Source organism: Oryza sativa, chromosome 6 (genome assembly GCF_034140825.1).
Source record: "Oryza sativa Japonica Group chromosome 6, ASM3414082v1".
NCBI lineage: Eukaryota > Viridiplantae > Streptophyta > Magnoliopsida > Poales > Poaceae > Oryza > Oryza sativa.
In genome coordinates this window covers 30,279,006-30,299,931 of record NC_089040.1, presented here as the reverse complement: position 1 = coordinate 30,299,931, position 20,926 = coordinate 30,279,006, and the positions used below count along the sequence as shown (strand labels likewise).

General features: G+C 40.5%; 3 protein-coding genes across 6 annotated transcripts; 1 reads left to right on the top strand and 2 right to left on the bottom strand.

Moving 5' to 3' along the window:
* The first annotated feature begins 1,734 nt into the window (after positions 1 to 1,734).
* LOC4341960 (26S proteasome non-ATPase regulatory subunit 2 homolog A) lies at positions 1,735 to 9,880 on the top strand. 2 transcript variants are annotated; one of them, XM_015787639.3, is made up of 25 exons: positions 1,735 to 2,000; positions 2,087 to 2,187; positions 2,825 to 2,945; positions 3,031 to 3,090; positions 3,318 to 3,385; positions 3,711 to 3,753; positions 4,228 to 4,293; positions 4,685 to 4,723; positions 4,839 to 4,921; positions 5,024 to 5,135; positions 5,214 to 5,294; positions 5,443 to 5,601; positions 5,709 to 5,816; positions 5,882 to 5,986; positions 6,078 to 6,218; positions 6,304 to 6,408; positions 6,501 to 6,722; positions 7,840 to 7,953; positions 8,051 to 8,266; positions 8,564 to 8,623; positions 8,704 to 8,817; positions 8,924 to 9,009; positions 9,100 to 9,208; positions 9,292 to 9,382; positions 9,556 to 9,880. In XM_015787639.3, the coding sequence occupies exons 1-25, from the start codon at positions 1,860 to 1,862 to the stop codon at positions 9,567 to 9,569; spliced, it is 2,559 nt and encodes an 852-aa protein (XP_015643125.1). In that variant the 5' UTR covers positions 1,735 to 1,859; the 3' UTR covers positions 9,570 to 9,880. The 2 variants fall into 2 exon arrangements, with proteins under 2 accessions (XP_015643125.1, XP_015643124.1); XM_015787638.3 differs by having other exon boundaries at positions 9,292 to 9,470.
* A 347-nt stretch (positions 9,881 to 10,227) lies between these two features.
* LOC107276103 (putative clathrin assembly protein At5g57200) lies at positions 10,228 to 13,630 on the bottom strand. The gene is made up of 14 exons (XM_026026587.2): positions 13,231 to 13,630; positions 13,032 to 13,129; positions 12,804 to 12,948; positions 12,540 to 12,664; positions 12,305 to 12,397; positions 12,162 to 12,212; positions 11,992 to 12,057; positions 11,830 to 11,895; positions 11,649 to 11,729; positions 11,484 to 11,564; positions 11,231 to 11,407; positions 11,067 to 11,142; positions 10,833 to 10,960; positions 10,228 to 10,715 (listed from the first exon to the last, which is right to left on the bottom strand). The coding sequence occupies exons 1-14, from the start codon at positions 13,499 to 13,501 to the stop codon at positions 10,404 to 10,406; spliced, it is 1,770 nt and encodes a 589-aa protein (XP_025882372.1). The 5' UTR covers positions 13,502 to 13,630; the 3' UTR covers positions 10,228 to 10,403.
* A 632-nt stretch (positions 13,631 to 14,262) lies between these two features.
* On the bottom strand, positions 14,263 to 19,953 carry LOC4341959 (probable aminodeoxychorismate synthase, chloroplastic). Of its 3 annotated transcripts, none has more exons than NM_001421838.1 (13): positions 19,647 to 19,949; positions 19,419 to 19,550; positions 19,258 to 19,325; positions 19,074 to 19,138; positions 18,820 to 18,886; positions 18,437 to 18,724; positions 18,219 to 18,359; positions 17,867 to 18,118; positions 17,357 to 17,436; positions 17,169 to 17,262; positions 16,544 to 16,626; positions 15,367 to 16,035; positions 14,263 to 15,269 (listed from the first exon to the last, which is right to left on the bottom strand). In NM_001421838.1, the coding sequence occupies exons 1-13, from the start codon at positions 19,861 to 19,863 to the stop codon at positions 14,738 to 14,740; spliced, it is 2,688 nt and encodes an 895-aa protein (NP_001408767.1). In that variant the 5' UTR covers positions 19,864 to 19,949; the 3' UTR covers positions 14,263 to 14,737. The 3 variants fall into 3 exon arrangements, with proteins under 3 accessions (NP_001408767.1, XP_015643127.1, XP_015643129.1); XM_015787641.3 differs by having other exon boundaries at positions 14,281 to 15,269; positions 18,252 to 18,359; positions 19,647 to 19,953; XM_015787643.3 differs by lacking the exons at positions 19,074 to 19,138; positions 19,258 to 19,325; positions 19,419 to 19,550; positions 19,647 to 19,949 and having other exon boundaries at positions 14,281 to 15,269; positions 18,840 to 18,882.
* Positions 19,954 to 20,926: the final 973 nt, after the last annotated feature.

Below are 20,926 nucleotides of genomic sequence, written 5' to 3'. Positions count from 1 at the left end.
TTTATATACGTGTTTCTTGGTGATTTAAAAGCCAATACTGAGAAAGGAACTATATTGAAAATATTTTGAAATCAATCTCGAAATTAAGGTTGAGGGCATTCGATGGGGACATGATTAGCTATTTTTGGTTTTATCTTTGGCTGATTAGGGCACCCGATGGGGCATGAGAATGTTAGCAGCTCCGTCATTCGCTGGTTGGCTTATCTTTCACCGGCAAATTTTGAATTTAAAACTTCATTTTAAGTTGATTTTGAATTTTTCTTATCTAGCTTATTTTTGACTTTTTAAATCGCTAACTCTATATGAATAGAGTATAAAAGTTTTACCATAAATAAATTTTGGTCGTAGACGATGATAGGCCACAATATATGTAGTGTCTACTATATTGAAATTCTACTGTTATAAATCCTTTCTATCAATTAAATGTTTGCATTTTATTGCATCCATGGAGACAGCCAGTGATATTTTTACCCTAATTTCACTAATTATTTGCTAGTTCACGAGATTAACATATCATAGATTTAAAAATCACTAAAAAACTCAAAGTAGTCTTGTCTTCACCTGAGAAATTATGTAAGGGTCACTAAGTGCCCAGGGCGTGCAAACTGTTATAGCTTGCTTGAACTACTTTTGGATTTAGTACAATTTGCTACCTATACCTCGAACCTTTCTCCTAGAGAATTTGTCCAATAATCTCATAAAACAATGAAAAACATTTACAATTTGAGCATAATTTATTTGGTTAGATTCCTTACGAATGGAACGACTTATATATGTGTCCGTGTTTACGGGTAATTATTTCTTTATGCATGTGGCATAACGTTTTCTCTGAAATTGTCATGGCGGTATTGTTTTGCCACGCTAAAAAAGATTCAGGTCTTAAAATCAAAGTTTTAAAAATGTTTAATTTTAAAATTAAAAAGTTCAAAAGGTTAAAAAAAACATGGAATGGATGAGTACCAGTGTTGTTTCGCCATGCTAGCAATTTTTTTTTCTACGCGGTCTAATTGGTGTGACAACGTTTGTCTTACCACGTCATCTTGTCTGGCGTGGCATGACAAAATTGTCGTGCCCGTTGTGGGTGACGTGACAGTACTATTTTGCCACACCACGAGGGTTGACGTGCTAAAATGTTTAGATTTTGAAAATAAGTTTTAGAATTGTTTGATTTTAAAATAAAAAAAATCAAAAGTTTCAAAAAATAATAAAAAAATTATCGTTTCATACTATAAGTCGCTTTGATATTTTTCTTAATATTTAAGTTTGACAAAGTTTATAAAAAAACATAACAACATTTGTGACATAAAATAAACATATTATAAAAATATATTAAATGTTAATTTTAATGAATATAATTTGATGTTTATTTTATTAATTGTTTCTATAAATTTAATCAAACTTAAGAAATTTTTACTAGTATAAAGTCAAAATAACTTGCAATATGAAACGGAGGAGTATATTTCAATGCTCATTTTCCTACTTACCTATGTTATGTTTTTATTTTATTTGTACCCATGTTATGTTTTCATTCCCAACATGTAATCAGCCAAACCGTCGACTAATCATCATCACAATAATAATAAGAAAACAATGTAAGAATGCAATTTCATCAAACTGAAAGTTTATTACCAAAACCTTTATTAAACCGAATCTCTCTTTCTCTCTCGTTATCTTTTTCTTTCTTGGAGCGAAATTCATCGCTCCCCAAGAGTTGCGGCGTGTTCCAGTAGCAGCAGTCTCCAACTCCTCTTCTCTTCCCTTCCCCTCATCTCGCGCTCTCGCCTCCGCGCGGAGCTCGATTCCTAAACCCTACCTCGCCGCGCCGCCGCGCGCCGGGGAGATCGCCCTCGCCCTCCGCCATGCCGCCGCGCGAGGACCCCAACGGGGACGCCTCCTCCGCCTCCCCCTCGGACCCCGTCCCGCCTCCGCCGCAGCAGCCGCAGCCGCAGCCGGCCAAGGGCAAGGGGAAGAAGAAGGATGAGAAGAAGGACGACGACCTGGTGAGCTACCCACCCGCCCACCCCCGATTCGCCATCTCCTTCCCTCCCCCCATCTCTCTCTTACGGATTGCTTTGCGTGGTTGCAGTCGGAGGAGGACCAGGCGCTCAAGGAGCAGCTCGAGCTCTACGTGGTGCGGGCGCAGGACACCGATCCCGGCGTCCAGAAGCTCGCCCTCGAGAGCATGAGGTAACGAGGATTGTTCTGATGGTGTGGAACTGTATAATTCTGATTGTGCGTGATGCGTAGTTCAGGGATTTCTGTTTTGTGTCATCTGGTACCTCGTTTGGGTGGATGCATTTATCACACTACCTATTAGTTTATTACAAGTTCCATACATTATTCATAGTATGGTTTGGACGGATGATCATGTCATCTAGTAGACTATTATTAACTGCTAGGTATTTTGGTTGCACTGCTTACTTGTCCTGTGCAAGAGTTTGTTGTTCTGCAAACTTACAGTCCTGAGAATTGAAAATCCACATAAATTCTGCCCGAGTTATTGGTTTGGCTGCTTAATTGCTGGTGTTGCAAGAATGTAGATCTTCGGCACATTGTTGGAGGCTTGTTTATCCTTTTGCCCTTAAATCTTGGGTATAATACTACTTAATCACAATTACTATGAGGTCATGCTTTAACTGTTCAATTTCTCTAATCTCTACCGCGTCATAGTGAGATTGTTTGATCTGCTCAGCTGGAATGTCGCATCTGAGTGGCTACTGCTGCTATTGGTGGCATCACTTTGCATTGTTCAACCAGTTAGTGCATAGACAGTTTTCACATTTCTCTTATTGGTCTCTTGTTAATGGTGATTTATGCTTAACAGGCAGGAGATCCGTTCTGCGACAAGTTCAATGACCTCTGTCCCAAAGCCTCTCAAATTCCTTCGCCCGCACTATGGAACTCTCAAGGCTTACTTTGAGACAATGCCAGAATCTGATCTGAAGGTATCAATCAATCCTTGATCTCTCGGTTGAGTCACGGTTCAAATACTACTTGATGCTTATATGATATTCTTCAATTATTCTGCAGAAGTATATGGCTGATATTTTGTCAGTATTGGCCCTGACAATGTCCGCTGAAGGAGAAAGAGTATGTGAAAAATACCATTCTGATGTCTTTTCCTTGTGTCAATTTCCCAGTGCTTTTTTAATTTGCTTGCATGCTAACTTCTGAGAATGATTTACTTCTATAAATAGTCATACATTTTTTCGTGGGTTTTAAATGATAGACAGATAGAGTTCAACTTTTTCTCACCATTAACTGTACAGTATCAATCCTTCAAGAATTGGCTAATATGCCTTCTTTTATCGTTTCAGGAGAGCCTCAACTACCGAATGATAGGCTCTGAAGGTGACATTGGTTCATGGGGTCATGAATATGTGAGGTGACACCAATTTCCAGGCCTCCTAAATTGTTTAGCTTGCAATTTTATTAATGAGACAGTTGCTGCTTGTGAATCTTAATTGTAAAGATTTATTCCTGAGGTAGTTTATGATGAATTACCAAACAATTACCTTCATATCAGCTTATTTAGAATTTATGGTGTGGTCAAATATTTAACTGTTCTCAGTGTATTAAAAAAATATTGAATTGTACTCAAGAAATTATTGATAAAAAGTTATTCTTTTCAGGTCTTCTGTTGGAATACATATGTTTGTCTTTTGAATTTGAATTGGATTTTCTAACAATGTCAATGTCTCGCTTGCTAGAAACTTGGCTGGTGAAATTGCACAGGAATTCCAGAAGCGCCAGGTTGGACCCTAATCCATATCATCATATGAATTGCATAATGTATTTCTTCACCCCAATGAAAGAAGTATTTGAAATTTTGTTTTAATCCCTAACAAAACTCTAATTCCATTAACAATAGGTCATAAAGTCACAAGATAAGATTACCCTTATTTATATTATCCAAATCACTATATTCTTTAGTTTAGCATCCATTGTCTTGTCTAGCTGCTGTTGATTTCAATAACAAGTGTTTTAAGTGATCTTCCCTGAGACCCTTTTGACTTTTGTATCCCACATCTATACCGTACTGATTGTTATTTGGCAAGAATTGAGATAGCATGATTGCTATATAATTTTTTTTTTGTTCTGTTAGAAGCCACACACATGATTTCTTCTGTCAATTATGTTATCACACGTGCATGGACTAAGACAACACAAAGTTTAGGTGTGTGGACCTCATTTTTATAATCCTAACTTTTTTTTTCCACTTTGCAGGATGATGGCATGCCAACTGATTCCCTGAAGGAACTGGTGGAGCAAATCGTTTCATTCCACATGAAGGTCAATTCTGAGTCTAGTCCATGGGTGTCATTTGTTTTTCTTATTTCATCACAGATGTCTTGTTACACTCTGTGTAATGCATTAAATATTACTACCTCCGTCCCATATTACTTGTCGCTTTGAGTTTTTGTTTGTAAAATTTGATCATTCGTCTTATTCAAAATTTTTTAAAATTATCATTTATTTTATTTGTGACTTTCTTTATTATCAAAAGTACTTTAAGTATTACTTATCCTTTTTCATATTTACACAAATTTTTCAAATAAAACGAATGGGCAAACATTGAAAGAAAAAAGTCAAAGCGACAACTATTGCGGGATGGAGGTAGTAGCCAATAAACAACTAGTATCAATGGATGGACTGATGATATTGATTATTATTTATATTGCAGCATAATGCTGAACCTGAAGCTGTGGATCTTCTAATGGAGGTAAGTGAAACTTCTATTTTTAAACATATGAAAAATTGTTCGTTCTTTGTATTAAGAGTTTTCATTATTTGTTCATTGGTTCACAACTGATGTGTGATATCAAATTGCTTCATAGGTCGAAAAGCTTGATTTGCTAGTTAAGCACGTTGACTCCACGAACTACAAAAGGACCTGCTTGTACCTCACTAGTTCTTCTAAGTATGCCACTGAATTTGGTCTCACTTGATTAAAGCTTAGTATTATCTAGTTTTACTTAATTGAACTTCATTTACTCTTTTGTGTTGGGATGCAAACTTGCAGATATCTTCCTGCTCCTGATGACATGTCGGCACTTAAAATAGCTTTTGAGATTTACATGAAATTTGGAGATTTTGCAAATGCTTTGCGTATTGCACTTCTGCTTTATGACAAGGTGGGTGAATGAATATTGTCATGTCCTATTTGCTGTCCAGTACATTAGGGCACTGACAAATATTTCATTGATTTGTAGTCCCTGGAGTTGAAGCCGATTTTTACAGCAACTGATGATTTTCAACTGAAGAAGCAATTCGCGTTTATCATAGCACGCCATGTGAGCCTCATCCCATGCACACAAATATTCAACAGAAGCAAAATTTCTGTTTGTGTTCTTGTCTACAATTCAGTATTATTGGTAGCCTGCATTGTTCACATTTCCTCTTTGCTTATGTGGTCAATGGTTTTTTTTCTCTTTGCTGAAGGGTTTAAGCATCGAGATTGATGATGACATAGCTGCTGATGAAAATGAGAAGGAGGCTTTGCAGGACATAATTTCTAATATTAAATTGAGTGAGGGGTACCTTACACTTGCACGAGATATTGAGGTCATGGAGCCAAAATCTCCAGAAGACATATATAAGGTTAACTTTTTTTTACCCAAATGTTATCTGCTGATTTCATGTTTCTACTTATTTCTTTGTTTATGGACCTGCTATTAATGATTAAAAAATGCATGCTAATTCATTAGGTTCATTTGATTGATGGCCGAGGGGCTACAAGCTCCAGTCTTGATTCCGCAAGACAGAATCTGGCGGCAACATTTGTCAATGCATTCGTGAATGCTGGATTTGGCCAGGTTAGTTATGCGAATTTCATCAAAGGTTTCCAGGGCAAGCAAGGTTCTCAACATTCTTGTTGCAGGATAAACTCATGACCACACCATCAGATTCTTCAAGCAGTGGTTCTTCTGGAAACTGGTTATTCAAGAACAAGGAACATGGGAAAGCTAGTGCAGCCGCTAGCCTGGTAGTGCAACTGCAACAGCTTGGTTTATTTCCATATACATGGCATTTAGGTTATTATGTGATCATGGTGCTGATAAAACAATCATTTTCAGGGAATGATTCTTCTGTGGGATTCTGATTCAGGACTTGCCCAACTTGACAAGTACCTGCACAGCAATGATATTCATGTTGTTGCTGGGGCTTTGCTAGGGATTGGAATTGTTTCTTGTGGTGTGAAGAGTGACTGTGATCCGGTATGTCCATCTTTTACCTCTCTCCACATCTTCTAAAACTTCTAATGCACAAGTCTCTGTACTGATGTTGTGACATCTTCTCCAGGCATTTGCTCTCATTTCTGAGTATTTCAGCAGGGATGAGTCAATTATACGAATTGGAGCAATCCTTGGTCTTGGTATTGCTTATGCTGGCTCCCAGAAAGAGGAGGTCAAATCCTTGGTCTTGGTCTTGCTATCCCACTGGTTAAAAAATATTAACCATGTGTTATTTTGTATTAACATGGTTTCCAAAAATTTCAGGTTAGAGAGAATCTCACAGCTTTTCTGACTGACTCCCAAGTACCTCTGGAGGTCTTGGTCTTCTCTGCCATCTCCTTAGGTTTGGTGTTCGTTGGTTCCTGTAATGAAGAGGTTGCACAGACAATCATATGCGTCTTAATGGAGCGTAGTGAACCAGAGCTTGCAGAGCCAATTATGCGCTTGCTTCCTGTTGCCCTTGGCCTTCTATATCTTGGAAAGCAGGTAATTTGATTGTATACTTATTCATACTCCCAAATTCTACATTTATGTTTTTATTGAGGTCAAGGACCGTATAGTACATATGAACATATTTACTGTGCATGACTGCCTTTCTACTGCTCTGTACATTGTTTCATGATTAATCTCACAACCAGTTTCTTGTTGATAATCTTTTGATGAGTTTGATAATCTTTTTCCATAATGAGTTTGATAATCTTTTGATGCTACTAAGCGATTATAGTTACCAGTTTTATGTATGCTTATCCTTGTTCATTTTGTCTATTATAATTGTTAATCTTAACTGCTCGCGGTCTACAAACTTGTAAGATGGATTCAATTTTCAGTACAAGAAGTTGTAAAATGCTCGAATCAGTGCATTGACTTGTGTAGTGCGTGTGAACCAAGGGTGAGAATAGTTCACATTTTGATTAATCAAATCATTTGAGTGCTGACTAGGATGCCATACCAGCAAGCATGTGAGTGCGCATAAGGCATGTGATCATTGCGAACAGTAACATGCCCTGCCGAAACTTGCCTCTTTCCTGATGGAGGCTACCTTCTCTTTGAATTATTTCATGCGACACGTGGGGCCCACTCATGCAGTGCGGCACCAATAGTGCAACCAGGCCACTGAGTTGTGAGATGAGGGATTTGCGCAGTGAGGAGGGAGATCAATCAGGATAAAGGAAACTGGAATTTGGTATGTATGGTGACTCATTCTGCTCATCATTATCAGGAACATCAGGCACTTCTATCAATCTTCTGCAAATTCCCCTAGCAAGATAATTTCCAAAAGGCATAGGAGAACTATCCCTATCTTTTCTGGATCACAAGATTTATGCATGCATTCAGCAGCATAACGCTCAGATTCGCTAACGTGGACTATTTTGGCCTTGGTTCGCGTGCACCATGCAAGTAGTTGAACTGGCTCAAATGTATTTTTAGTTCATTCATCCCAAGTACAATTTTATTCTTTTGGTAATTGCTTTTTTCTCTGGATTAAGCACTGTCAATTGTCTTGCATATGTAACATGCAACCTCTTCATGAACCTACACCGTCTGTTTTTAGCCAGTTTTATGTTAATATACTATTATACTCATTCTTGACTACTGTTCTCAGGAAAGTGTGGAGGCGACTGCAGAGGTTTCTAAAACCTTTGATGAGAAGATAAGGAATTATTGTGACGTGACATTGATGTCACTGGCATATGCTGGGACAGGGAACGTGCTTAAGGTGATTCCCAATTAACAGAAGAATTGTGCATAGGTTGTAGGATTACATTTTTTTAGCGCCTATTTGTTTTTGATGAATCTTCCCGTTTGATTTGCAGGTTCAGAAACTCCTTGGAATTTGCTCCGAGCATCTTGAGAAAGGTGAAACCCACCAAGGGCCAGCAGTTCTTGGAATCTCCCTAATTGCCATGGCTGAAGAATTAGGGGCGGAAATGGCTGTACGTTCCCTTGAGCGTCTTTTACAGTATGGCGAGCAGAATATTAGAAGGGCGGTTCCTCTAGCTCTGGGTTTGCTTTGCATATCCAATCCAAAGGTAACAGTTCTTTTTGTATACTAGTAGCATTAAATGTGTGCTATCTTCATGCCGTTGCACACAATCATTCAATTGAATTGTTGAGAAAGAACTATTTAATAGCATGCCGTGACAGTTAGTTTTGTACTCTGCTGCATCATCTATTTCAATTCAATACTCTTGAGAATGTGCTTTGTCAGATGACTATTATTTGATCCTGGTTATTCGAGGAAAATTAGTAGATTGTATCATTTGGCTAGATAAATATCTTATCTAGTTTTCTGATGTCTACATTTCTACCACTTGCCTGTCAATTAGGTAAATGTTATGGACACAATGAGTAGACTGAGCCATGATGCAGATGCGGAAGTTTCTATGGTTAGTAACCTCACCAGCAAAACCTACCATATTAATTTCTATGAGCATTGATTTTAATTTGATCAAACTGGTACATGCAGGCTGCAATCATCTCCCTGGGCTTGATAGGGGCTGGTACAAACAATGCCCGTATAGCTGGGATGCTTCGGAACCTCTCAAGTTATTATTACAAAGAAGCAGGACATCTGTTTTGTGTAAGTTCAAATCTAAAATAAACATTTTTATCTTTGTTTTGCCAGTTATTGTGATCTCATGCTGTTGCATTCAAGTTTCATATCAGTTCATTTCATTTGACTTCAGGTGAGGATTGCTCAAGGTCTTGTTCACCTTGGGAAGGGTTTGCTGACCCTTTCACCATATCACTCTGACCGGTTCCTTCTGTCCCCGTGAGTAACTTATAAAGTTGTTGAATCTCCTTCAATCTTATTGGAACCACATTTTCTAAGAGTATAAGTCCATTGTTCTTCACTTTTCAGCATAGCACTTGCTGGTCTTGTGACGGTTCTGCATGCCTGTCTTGACATGAAATCCATCATTCTGGGGAAGTACCATTACATGCTTTATATCCTTACCCTAGCTATGCAGGTATATATCTCGTTCAAAGATCTTGGTAGTGGGCATATAGCTAAACCAGTCACATGGATTCTCAGTTCTCTCTACTGTAACAGCCTAGGATGCTATTGACTGTGGATGAGGATCTCAAGCCCCTCTCTGTTCCGGTACGTGTTGGCCAAGCAGTTGATGTCGTCGGTCAGGCAGGTAGACCCAAGACAATCACTGGATTCCAGACACATTCAACGCCTGTATTACTTGCTGCAGGGGAGCGAGCAGAGCTGGCAACTGAAAAGTAAACTATAACATCTGGAGTACAATATTCTAATTTGTCAGTTGATCTTTGCTTATGCTTATGCTTATGCTCTTTCTATGTGCAGATATCTTCCACTGACACCAGTTCTTGAGGGTTTTGTGATCCTAAGGAAGAACCCAGAATACCATGAAGATTAAGGCCTGGAGTACTATGAAGAGGCTTGGATCAATATCTAATTGTCACACAAAGCGACGAACAAATAGCACGATGAAGACGATGCATACTAGATACGGTGAGGGCTGGGTTAACAGGAGTTCAGGTATAATGGGGCCAATATGACAGGAGAACTTTATAAGAACTAGGAATAGAATCGTTGGGTGTAATGGCATGGCCGAAAATGTTTTTGACTCGTTATACCAGAATGAAAATGACCCGAGAGTTTGTTGCCACGTCCATGTACATATGTACGACTACTCGCTTGTCTGATGTTCCCCTCCTTTTTTTTTTCTTTGGATTGATCGTTTTTTGTTTGGATCCTTTGTTACAGTGTCTAGCAGAAACGATGTACTTCATGTGATGTTTGCACTGAATACAGGATACAGCTGGGGATATCCTGATGGGTATACGCCAGCTACTACATGATGGCACTATGCTATCAAAGCTGCGCAATGCTTGTCCATATATGTTTGGACATCCTCCACGGCGTGTAATACCCAAAATACAAATTTACCTTTGAACTGTACTCGTTTATCTAATGTCATCGTTAACTGGTAATATACAAGCATGTCCTGAGAAATGAACAAATGAATTTCTGTTTTCCAGTCTTGTAAATTGCCAGTGCACTGTGCACAAGTGAGATCTGTGAAGACTGAAGAAGATACAACGTTTTGCTAACAAGAGCAAGCTGAATTAATGGCAGTTCTCAGATTATCACATCAAAGCTACTCTACTTTTAATCAGAAAAAAAAATGTTCAGATCAAGCTGCTGCTTCCATGGAGAGTACCACCTGAATACGTATCACCGAAAGGATTCGCCTGAGAAACACCAGCATACTGAGGCCACCCTGAGAATTGCTGTGGCATCCCTAACACCATTTGCTGCTGCTGCTCCTGCTGGAAATATTGCTGCTGCTGTGCCATCATCGACATCTGCACGTTGGTCGGTGGCGCGACACTTGTCGACATGGCGAACGGATCCCGAGGATGATCCATCTGGGCTCCTTGCTGCCTCCTTGATGCATCATCGTATAAGCTATCAAGCAGCAGCTTGTCGAACCCTCCAGCCTACAAGAGTCATTGAGTGCAAAAATTGGAAATGACTCTCAGTCACAGTATGATCAAAAGAATGGCATTGAGCAATAGAGAGTTCTTGAAATAAGCAATAGAGAGTTGTTGACTTACCAGCTTGCTCTCTGTCAGTAGTTGGTTGCTGCTGCTGTTGGTGGGTTCAGTGACCAACGCTAGCTCCCAACCTGACGATCCAAGCATGCCACCGAAGCCACTGCCTGCACCAGCAGATGTGTTGCTACCTGTTATAATCCAAAAGGATGTGATTATGCATGGATTTGGGAGAATTACTAGTGATTCTTGAATTATCTAATCGGGAGATAGTATAGGCAGATGCATGCTAATCACCTGGTGATACAATGGCCAGAGCCAGTGCATTGTTCTCTTCAAGCTGGGCGGCAGCAGGGTTCACTTCATTTAAACCCTGCAGTCCACCATAAATTGGATCAACTGCTACCATTTATTGCAGTAAATAGCTGATATGAATACAGTGTCATATTGCCAGGAGTTACCAATAAATCAGCGGTTGTGGTAGGTTCAGGTTCATCATCAACCTCAGCTGCAGGATGATGGGGTTCTTCTGGAGGTTCAGGTAAAATCTCCTCCTTAACAGGTTCTTCTAACACCTCAGGTAACGGTTGAGGAGGTTCTTCTTCCTTGTTTGGAATGAATTCAAGTTGTCGATATTCCTGTACAGTTTCATCAAGCCACTCAATCTTCTGTTCGATTTGTTTCGGGATTAAATACATTAGCTTAATGACTCACTACGGTCTTATTTGCAACAGGAGCAGTTCTAGGGGCTTCTCTGATGTACTCTTCCATTGTTCCAAGAAATGATGACGGCGGCTGAAGAAAGTACAGAGAAGTCCATTTGGCATTAGAATTCTCAGTGAAAACAAAACAATGATAGGCTAAGATAAAGGTAATTGCCTCTCTTAGGACTGGAAATTGGAAATTCCTGGCGAGTTCCAAACCCCTGCAGAGATCGTAGAAGTCGGACAGGCTTTTTGCCTGATATTCTAAAGCTCATTAGCTCTCCATATACATTTCTAGAGAATCAAAATGCATGCAACTCTACAGAATAATGAAAGCACACTGTGATTACGCGTACCAGATGTCCTGTTCTTCTGTAGATGTCGAAAGCTTTGATAGCATCAATTTTTGTCATGTCGAAGAACTACAACAGTTCAGAAATTTAATTTGATCAGGATCATATCCATTAGATCCATCGATGATTCAAATGCAGAGAAAGCTGGTAAATAATAAAAGGTACCATTTCGACAAGATTAATGATTCCATCATTGACTGCACAATAAATCTTGAAACTTTCCTTCAGCACCTGAGTAACATTTTCATTCATCATGAGCAAGAGCAATTCGGATAAATTGTTCTAACTAGTAGTATCTGAAGTTCAGATATCAGAATTAAGGTCAGCCACAATACCAGAGCTAATGCATACTGTATAAGATAGTTTCCAAATGCGGCTCCTTCAGGCTTCACACACAGTTACAGCATTGGTAAAAATGAGTCAGAAACTAATCTAGATCAAGCAGATAACATACCACAAAGTTAGGTGTGTACATTACCTGGCAGCCGACTAGCCGATAGAGCAGCTGCTGCAGTGCAGGAAGTTGCTCCAAGAGCTCATCCTTACCTAAGCTTCTAGTTCTACTCTGACCCTGAACATCATATTTCAATTGGTACATATTTCTCACCAAATGGAACAAACAAAACATCACAAGCAACAAGATCACTCATGCCGAACTATCACCACCGAATCATTCCCTGAAATTTAGAAGCCATAATCACAATTTCACAAACCTTTGGAGCTCCCTCTGCTGTCCTCAGACGCTCTGCTTCAATGTCGTATCTCAGAACTCTGAAGCACTCGAGCCTCTCCTCCAAGAACAGCGCGTACGTGCGCACCCACGCCGAGCAATCCCACGCTGAGCAAAGCAATTGGAGATTTCAAATTTGCAATCACAAAGAAATGAGAACGATCGGTGACAAAATTTTTTGAACCGATTGAGTTCATGTTAATCCAGTTCAGTTTATGCAGGAATTCAGATTGGATTGGGAGCTGACCCAGCGGGGTGGAGTCGTCCTTGAAGCTGGACATCTGCAGGCAATGGCCGCCGCGGCCGCGCCGGTAGCTGAGAAGCTCCTCCCGGAACGCGGCGTCGCCTTCCCGCAGCGCGCGGTGTATCACCACCAGCGTCTTGAGCGCCACCTGCATCACCATCCATCCACCCCCGTCGTCAGCAGATCACGCGGCGGCGAGCGATGAGGAAAACATTGGCGATGGCGGCGTACCACCCAGTTGTGCGTCTTGGAGAGACGGCGGGCGAGGGCGTGGACGCAGTAGGACACGTCGGCGAGCGGGCGGGCGCCGGACGCGGCGGCGATGATCTCTGCGGCGACGGCGACGGCAATCGAGTTAGCACGCGAGGTCGCGAGCGATGGATTGGGCGGCGGAGGCGAGGAGGAAGAAGAGGAGGAGAAGGAGGCGTACTGGAGAGGTGGCGCTCCTTGGGCGGGCGCTCGACGTGGTTGGTGGCCTTGACGACGGCGACGTCGAGGTCCTTGGAGTGCGCCCGGGCGAGGCCCACGGTGGTGGAGTCCTTGATCGCGCCGCACGCCTTGCGCCAGCTCTTCTGCACCGACGTCGTGCCCATCGTCTCCTCCTCCGCCGCCGCCGGCGATCCGCCGGTGCGAGTGCGTGCTGGTCGTCGTCGTCGTCGCCGCCGCGGCGAGGTCGAGTCGTGGCTCGCGAGTGGCTCCATTTTTTAAATTTTCGCCTCCATATATATATTTCTCATCCTCCCAAAATCACACTAAACTCCCTCACCTTTTCATTATTCCCAAACTTAGAACCATAAGCCATCCAAAATTGCAAGTGTTCTATCAGTCCAAAAATAATCGACGTTTAAGTAAAGATTGAAACTTTTGAAGATTTTGCCGTTGATGTTATACTAAAATAAATTTGTAAAATCTAGCAAATTTTACATTTTTCAAAGAAATTCCACACGTTTTTTTGTTTTTTTTAAAAGTAAACATATGAGTCATTATTATCAACATTTAAAAATTTGATCAAATCTTGTCCTAAAGTCAAATATTCATGAGCAGAGATAAAAAGGCTACGAAAAGTTGTGAAACTCACAGGGGTGTATTTGCGTATGAGAAACATTCTGGGATGATGGCACGACACAATCCGATAATGCGACGTGCGCAATTGATTCATAAACACTATTGGAATAATGGCGTGCCAGGCCGGCCGCCCATTGTAATTTGGAATTGGAATCAGTTGAAAAGATGCAATCTTAGACGATTTCTTCAGCTCACAAATCTGATCTGGTTGCAGTACAACCCTTGCTTACATCTGGTGTTCAGTGCTCATGCCAGCCATGCTCAACCAAGTGCTGCCATTAGCAAACAGCCATCTCGCCCTCAAATCTCAAATTTCAAGATGGGGCAATCACCAGTAGGATCAATACTAGCATGAATTGAGAAACAGTACATGGTAAATTTCAGATATTTGAACTCAGGTGAGACATGTGCAATCTTGCAAATACATGCCAATATATATATATATGAATCTGCTATGAAATGCATTTCAGTATGGGTTTCTTTCTTTTATCAGTTTATTATTATTACACAGTGCAATCACCACAATAGGGGAATCAATCAATCAATAAAATCATGTGCACTGTTGTTTTGTGGAGAAGGCATGTCAGCTGTAATCTAGTCTAACTCTACATTGTAGTACACCATGAATTTTGCTCCAATGTGCTTTTCACCACCTTGGCATAGGCACCTTTCTTTCAGCAAAATGTCCTTTTGTTGCTTTTAGAATTCCCAATTATAGAATAGGTGTGCTGCGACTTCCTTGTAGTTTAGCCATTAATATGTGCACCAACAGCGGAGATCGAATTTTTCAGATCCAAACTGATGGTCATTGTATACCAAACCTTGTAATGCTGGTTGTGTTTTCATAAGAAGACTCGTTTTCACCCTCCATTCTAACTTACGGTTGTCTGCATTGAATCCGAACGATCTGGGTTGTATATTTGTTGACTGCACTCTTCAACCACCTTTGTTGGAGCTTTTGCTTTAAGCAGCATCTCATTGTACTCTGCTTCTGGATCTGACAATGCTACAATAGCCCCGCCTGCCCCAATCGAAGCTTCTCCATTGTGCAGGACAACTGTTCTGATCACGATATTCAAGTCAAAAGTCTTGTTATATGAAAAGAATCCAACTGATCCTGAGTATATTCCTCTCGGACTAGTTTCAAGTGAATCAAGAATCTCCATGGATCTAACTTTCGGGGCCCCGGTCATTGAACCTCCTGGAAAGGCAGCCTTTACACAATCGACAGGGCTTAGGTCCGACATTTTGGTTCCACGAATGGTACTTACCATGGTATGTACAGTTTTATATGATTCCACATCCATGAGGCGAGGAACATGCACACTCCCAGGTTCACAAACCTTACCAAGATCGTTTCTTAGGAGGTCAACAATCATCAAGTTCTCAGCTTGATCTTTTTCACTGTTGAAACACATAAGAAAATATCAGTATTGTGAGGACTGGTAAAACCAAAATCATAATGTTTGAACAGTGAAAAAAGTATCTATCAGATACTTGCCTGTATTTCAACTGCAAACGTAGGCATTCATCTTCCTCTGGTGTTCTGCCACGTGCTATAGTACCTTTGATTGGCTTTGCTTCCAGAATTGCATTTCGGTCTAGTCGCAGAAACCTTTCAGGAGAAGAGCAACATATACTCAGGTTTTCTGAGGAGAAGTTAAGCCAAGCTGCATAAGGGGCTGGATTTTGTTTTCGCAATTTCAGGTAGAGTTTCAAAGCATCCATATAATCCGTTCTTCTCTTCATCTGAGTAGTTAAGCACAATTCATAGCTTTCTCCGTCTCTTATGTAATCCAGGCAACTCTGCACATCTCTGATATATTCATCTTTTGATTTCTCGATGACAAATCTTTGCTTATTCACACTGGATGATATGGTAAATGAGTTCCCATTGATCGACGAGTTTCCATTGATCGATAATCTTGGGGCCATGGCATCCATCCTGAGAAGCTTCTTCTCAGTATTTGCTAACCATAAACTATGTATTGAGTTTTGGTAATCTCCATCTCCATTACCAGAAGAATATTCATCATGTAATGATAAAATGTACACATCCCCATTGTTGTGATCAACCACAACTAGGTTATCAGCAAAGAAGAAGCATGCATCAGGGGTACTTGATTTTGCACTATTAGATGATGCATCGCATTCAACTTTAAGACCATATCTGGTACAAGTGGAAATGTAATGAACCATGTAAGAAAAAAGTGAAGCAACCATGTAAGTCAAACACGTGAAAGAGCACAGATTGAGAAAAAAAGTTGAATACTCCTTCATCCACAAAAAATAAAGCATATGTGTACTTACAAAAATCAAGCTAATTATGTTTTGAACAACAATAATCAGATTACACATAAACTTAGTGTACAAAACCTATAACAATAGATTCGTGTATTGCACCGTTTTGTAGCTATTAACAATAAATTTTGTGATAACTCAATGGTCAAATTTAATTCTGAAGACTATGCCAAATCAAAACAAGCCCTATAAAAGTGGACGGAAGGAGTAACAAACTACGCATATCCAGGAAAAAACAGTGGACATGTTAATTTTAAAAAATAAGCTAGCTGTGGATAAAACAAGACAGTACAACATATAATAACCAATTAACTATGCATATATATCCAATACAAGTTACAAAAGAGCATATGAATTGCAAAAACAAATCTGCATACCCTATGTATCCAACAAATCCACCATGGAAGTCAAATGGAAGTCCTTCATAATCCTTTTCAATGTATTGAATGGATTGCATCTCCTGTGGTGTAAATTAGTTGGAATTATAAAGCTTTAAACAACACAAACACATATAGCTAGATAGAGTCTGCTTAGCTGATAAGCTCAAGGATAGGATAATGTGCAGAATACAATTATACTGAGATGCCCAGAACAAAACAACATGTTTTCCCCCAACATTTCCGATAATAGTCAAACACATCATTGTGCTGGCATATGTGAATGGACCGAGATGACTCATACGTGCTGGTGAGAAATTTGCACTCGGACTTCCATAACCCACTTTCTTATAGCACAGCAGTTGGTCTCCTACTTCTAAGTAGCATAAAAGTTCTTATTTATGAACTAGCAAAATCAATCTGACTACATAATTGAATATAGCTCTTATAAAAAAAAAGTGGTCTCCTATCTACAAATGACATAAAACAAACTTCATATTTATGCACTAGCAAAATGAAAGTATGAAACTGACTACATAATTGAATATAGTACCAGAATACAAGGTTAGATTAAAATGTGAAGTTCTATATCTAGGTCCTAGGATACATAGATTTCAACCTATACCTTGTCAAGGAAATCCAAGAAACCATCCTTGAGAAAGTTTCTGACAGTACAACCATAAGCATCTCGAATAGTAAGGTTTCCTCCACAATTGGCTCTAGAACGAAATAGGAGGAATCAGAAATAACATGAAGGTTTATATAAATACATAGAGAATGTTTTTCTTCTGTTTCAGGAAAGTGCCTTCCTACCGTTGACTGGCAAGGTGAAATGTCATTTGCTTCCAAAGGGGCCCGCCCTTGCCGCCCATGAATGAAAATCGTGCCCTATTCTGCAAGTAGCACCACATCACAACTTTGAAGAAAAAACCTCTCAACTCATAAAAGTGGATGCATTGCCTTCATGAGGGGGAGAAAATGACAGGATAACAGTGATAAGTTTTGACACATCTACTACTCTCTGTCAAATAGGCACTGGTTTGAACCAACTCAATTCATGTACATAAAAAACTATCATTATCAATAACTTTATCTCATTTAATTTCTGCAGACTATATCTGCCAGAATGTCAGAATGAAGAAATTAAGTATATTGAATCAGGGGAATACTTTTTTTGTTTCTTCATGCAGTGAAGTTCCACATGTCCATGATCATCTAGTCATTTTTGTTAATAGACTCAAAACCCTTCAATCTTCGTTTAACATCAGATAAAATCTATACAGGACAGAACTAAACGATATTAAGAGCTAGCTGAATTAGCACCTGGTCAACTGATGAGCTATCCAGCCAAAATGTATCTTCAGCGCTATGATGGCCAAAAAGCACTGAAAAAATGTTTTCAGAGCCACCTATGCGATTGAGGAAGTTATCAATCTTTTTCCATTGCAACCGTAAGCATTTGTCCCCACTGCTTCGCTTTGGAAGAGCACAAGGCCCAACAGAATCCCAAAGTTTCAACCTTGCAGAATGTAACAAGTCATTTGCAACAAAGTTCTTGAGATCTGGAGAACTGATCTGCAGTACAATAAGAAAGTCAATAAGGTGGAGTCTAAAGGAGATGCGTGGAAAATACTTGTTCACATATAGTACTTGTAGTCTTCAAAAAATTTAGTACTTGGGATCTTTCCAGTTTACCAATACTGTGAACCTTTCTTTCCTGAAGCAATGGTGTCTGTAATCCAAAGTCAGTTGTTATCTTCTTGAAGTTTTGAAATATCTGTCTTCCATAATGAGTAGCAACACTCTCGGGGTGAAACTGAATTTGACGGTAATCAAATATAAGAATAGTGAAAAAAAGAAATAAAAAACATTGCAGAGATATAGACAGTATACCTGCACTCCATAGTGAGGCCTGGTAGAGTGCCTAACGCCCATGAGAACCCTGTAGCCATCTAACTCACTTGCATCGTTTATGCTGGGCATTTTTCCATCAGTGGTACTGCACTCTGACTGGTTTGTTACGAATAAGTTATCCAATGATCCCCACAAGGTACTGCTAGTTATATCAGGCTTATCGCTTTCAAGGAATGAGAGCATTTTTGGAGAAGCAGTCCATGCTATTGATATAAGATCCTCAGATAGAGAGTCTGGTTCTATTACAAGTGAGTGATAGCGCACTACCTGAAAAATAACAACTGTAAGTAGAGTGTTCTTTGCGGTGCATATAGAGGCTGAAACCCCAATAATATGGCTAGCAACATGAGTGGTACACTAACCTTGAATCCAGAGTTTATACCTGATGGGATGTGATTAAAGAGGTAGCATCCATTGTGTTCAAGTTCACTGACATAAAAAAAAGGGGTATCAAAATCAAGACATGTGTTAACTACTTAACTGAAAGAACACCTAGAACTTAGAAGATTATGCATGACACACACTAATCCATAGCAATTGCACAAGATAAAAAATAAATGCTGTACAGGTCAGAAAGCTGAAAGTATTAAGCATGTAATAGAGTTCAAGGCCTTACCTAAGCCGGCCATGTATAGCTTCAGGAGCATGGACGATTTTAGCACCATGGACAAATCCCAGGGCCTGCAGTGGTAAAACAAAACGGCCATTTCAGTTCAACCTACCACCAAATTGTCCATGAATTTTCCATTTTACAGGACTGATCATGAGTTCACAAGGATTAACACAAAAAAGGAATCGACCTGGTGGCCAAGGCAGACACCCAGGATGGGTATATCTCCACACTCGCAAAGTATCCGCAGGCCTATACCTGCATAGATACAAACGTAGAAATGGTGAACAAGCACAAGCAGCAATTTCTAATTCTGATTCCACACGATTGAACTGAAGTGGAGATGCTCACCTATGTCGCTAGGGCAGGCCGGAGATCCCGGGCCAGGCGAGATGACGATGTTGTCGAAGGCCCTCTCCTTGTACACCCACCTGTACACGTCCCTCCACGTCCACTCGTCGTTGCGCACCACCACCGGCGGCACTGGGAAAAAAAACACCGGCCATGGAAACGTTGAGCAAAAGCAGTGACAATCACAAGCCATGGTTTCACGAGAGGGAAGGCGAGGCGGAGGCTCACCGCCGTTGACGACGGAGAGCTCCTGGAAGATGTTGTAGGTGTAGCTGTCGTAGTTGTCGATCAGGAGCGTCCTCACCGGCGGCGGCGGGACCGCCCCGCCCCCGCCCCCGCCCCCGCCCGCGCCCCGCGGCGCCGCAACCCGACGGCGGTGGGAAGAATGGAGCCACGGCGCGGGGGCGCGGGGCGGCGGCGGGGTGGGGAGGCGGAGGGCGGCCATCGTTCTCCACACCGGCGTGGCGCGCGCGCGGCCGTGCGGTGGATCAGGGCGGGGAGGGGAGAAAAGGCGGCGGGTATTTTTTGGGGCGGTGGTTGGTTTGGTGGGGGGGAATGGTTATAAAAGGGTGAGAATCTGGGTTTGCGCTTTTTTGGCGACCGCACCTCCTATCGTCTTGGCGGCTGTGCCATCACTGCCGTCGCCGTCTCCCTCTCCAGAGAGAACGACAGCGTTGCCACTGACATATGGGCTATGAAGGTGGGACTCACCTATAAGAGCAAGGGCAATAGTATAGCCAATTAATAGTTCTAATTCATTTATAGTCAATCTAATAGCTCATTCATATAATAGTTACATACTGCACTATTAATACCCGGTCCCACTTATCATACACACAGTGCGTCTTGGAATCCGTGCTACAGCTGGCTACAAATCTACAATAGCAGACTATAAGCCAGTTGCAAATATATTTTAAGAAGATAAATAAGAAGAGAGAAGAGCAGCGTGCTACAGATTTGTAGCTAGCTGTAGCACAGACTACAAGACGCAGTGTATATATGACAGGTGGGACCAGATATTAATAGTGTATTACTGTGTAATTATTGTATGGACGAGCTATTAGATTGGCTATAAATGAATTGAAGCTAGTAGTTGGCTATACCATTAAACTTGCTCTAAGGAATCCACACTAACTTTACGTTAGAGGAGCTCGCTCCCCAAAGATGCTACTTCCTCCTCCCTCAAGTTCATTTAGAATTGTTTTATTTTCTACTCCATCCGTTTCAAAATATAATTCTTTTTAGACCTGACACGGTCTACTAGATGCTACTTTGACCAATAATATGTCAATATCTATAAAAGTAAGATGTTTTAAATGAAAAAAAGTTATATATATTATAATAATTTGTTTAATGATAAACATAGTAACATTAATTTTATATGATTGATCTTTTTATTTTTTTATTAATGGTCAAAGTTAAAAATATTTGACTTGCTACTGTACTAAAAATTGCTTATATTTTAGGACGTAGGGAGTACCATTTATTTTAAAACAAGTTTATTTTTA